Below are 1,856 nucleotides of genomic sequence, written 5' to 3' on the forward strand. Positions count from 1 at the left end.
AAAAAAAAGGCCATGTCATTTTTCAAAAAGTCTTTTTTTGTGTTTCACATAAAGAAATAAGAATGTCATGCAGGTGTGGAATGGCATGAGGGTAAAAGTTGGCAGAATATTCATTTTTGGGTGAACTATCTCTTTAAATAAAAAAAACACTAGTCTAGTACTCCAACATATCAACAATTTGTGTTAAAAATAAATGTGTGTGAGATCAGTCACACTGAAGAATCTGTCAGGCATAGCAAATAAATCAGTAGTAACATTCAGTAGCGGTCAAGGTACAATGTGTGTTGGGACACAGCAGTGAGGTATAAATGTCAATTTAAGTCAATATATCAGTCTAGAGGCTGGCCAGGGAACTATAAGATCAATAATTACAATCGGAAACCACTTTTTGCAGATCAAGGGCTGGTTACTTCTTCTGTACGCTGTCCTTAAAGGCCCACAGCTTTTCCCTGTGTGACAAACTAAAACAGTAACCAATGGCCTTCTCAGTTTCACTGATTCTCTTTCGGAAACGGTCTCTGTCCCGTGCAAACTCCTCCCATGGTCCCTTACGAGATGCTTGAAAAGCAAAGGACCAAGCTTGCATCTTGTGGACTTGTACGATGCGAGAAAATTTCACCTGGAAAACATAAGCAATATGCTGTTATCAAGCAATGACTGTCAGCTGACATGCCGTCTAAAGCGCTGTAAAGGTGCGGTCAGATTAGCGAATCTTTGGCAAAAATTTGCAGGCAAAAAGGTCTATGGTCTATTGTCAATAGTGTTGCGATGTATAAAGCACAGCTCATGCAAAAATCACTTTCAAACCAAGCAGCTTTCTGACGGTCAGTGTGGCGAGTCTGCGGGACCAACTTGAACCTGTGGCAAATTCTATATGGAGAAATCGAAATTCCCAATAGCAAAAATTCGCTGAATAACAGTGACCGCACCTACTGATAATTACCTTCTTAAAAGTGGGACATTTCCTCTGGTTGCCCTGAACAGCAGTCAGACCAACATGTCTTCCCCATGGCATCACTGATAATGTCTCAACGGGTAATTTGTGGCAGCAATGGCGAGCAACTTTACTTGGTGGTAACAGCGGCTTTGAGCGCCTTGAAGATTTTAAGAGTCTATCGGTTTTATTTTGTGTGTTGTCACTGGGCGAATCATGTTTTGAAGGTATTGGTGTAGCTGGTGAGCTTTGAAGAGGGGCTCTGAAATTCAGTGGATGATATGGGTCATCATTCTGAGAGAGGGACCTCCATAAGGCCTCTTCTTCGTCATCTTCAGAACCTGGTTTGGAAGAATCGGAGCCTGTAGACACAGTGGAATGTGATACAGTGGGACTTTCAGCCTTCGAAACCACCTGTGTTTTGCTTTTTTCAGGAACCGCACTGGACAAACATGCCTTGAAGTGTAGAGGGTGATATGGATCCGTTGAGCTGGTTAGAAGGTCCCAGAGTTTGTCATTCTCCTCCCGTTCTCCTTCAAAACAAGAGCTGTCTGTGCTTCCCCAGCTGAACTCACTGTCTGAGAACTGACCGACTGACTGCACTTGACATGGAGCTTGAACATCCTCTGTAGATGAACTACATGAATCTGGATCACCGATGGGCTTCTGATGCTTTACAAACTCCTTTGCAGAAAACCCGGACACATGTGCAGTAAACGTGCAGGTGTTCTCTGCGCATTTCCTCTCGGATCCTCCTAATATGGTCCAGTCGTATCCATGTTTCCACATGGAGTGATCTCCAATATAGAGATCTTCAGTGTCATTGAGACACTCTGTTGCGTGGGACACAAGGTCGTCCACTAAGGAGCAACAGAGTTCATCGCCGACCAGACTGGACAGGACAGCTCTGGAGTGGGAACTC

General features: G+C 43.9%; 1 protein-coding gene across 1 annotated transcript in view; it reads right to left on the reverse strand.

Annotated features, from left to right (window-relative positions):
- Nucleotides 1-14: 14 nt before the first annotated feature.
- LOC107562114 (protein phosphatase 1 regulatory subunit 15B-like) overlaps nucleotides 15-1,856 on the reverse strand; it is a 2,818-nt gene continuing 976 nt past the window's right edge. The window contains exons 2-3 of the mRNA XM_016246680.1: nucleotides 944-1,853; nucleotides 15-619 (exon numbers count right to left, since the gene is read on the reverse strand). Coding sequence (XP_016102166.1) covers nucleotides 407-619; nucleotides 944-1,853 — 1,123 coding nt within the window. The 3' untranslated portion in view covers nucleotides 15-406. The remainder of the gene's footprint in view (nucleotides 620-943; nucleotides 1,854-1,856) is intronic.

The sequence above is a fragment of the Sinocyclocheilus grahami genome, unplaced genomic scaffold (genome assembly GCF_001515645.1).
Source record: "Sinocyclocheilus grahami isolate Dianchi unplaced genomic scaffold, SAMN03320097.WGS_v1.1 scaffold808.1, whole genome shotgun sequence".
Lineage (NCBI taxonomy): Eukaryota > Metazoa > Chordata > Actinopteri > Cypriniformes > Cyprinidae > Sinocyclocheilus > Sinocyclocheilus grahami.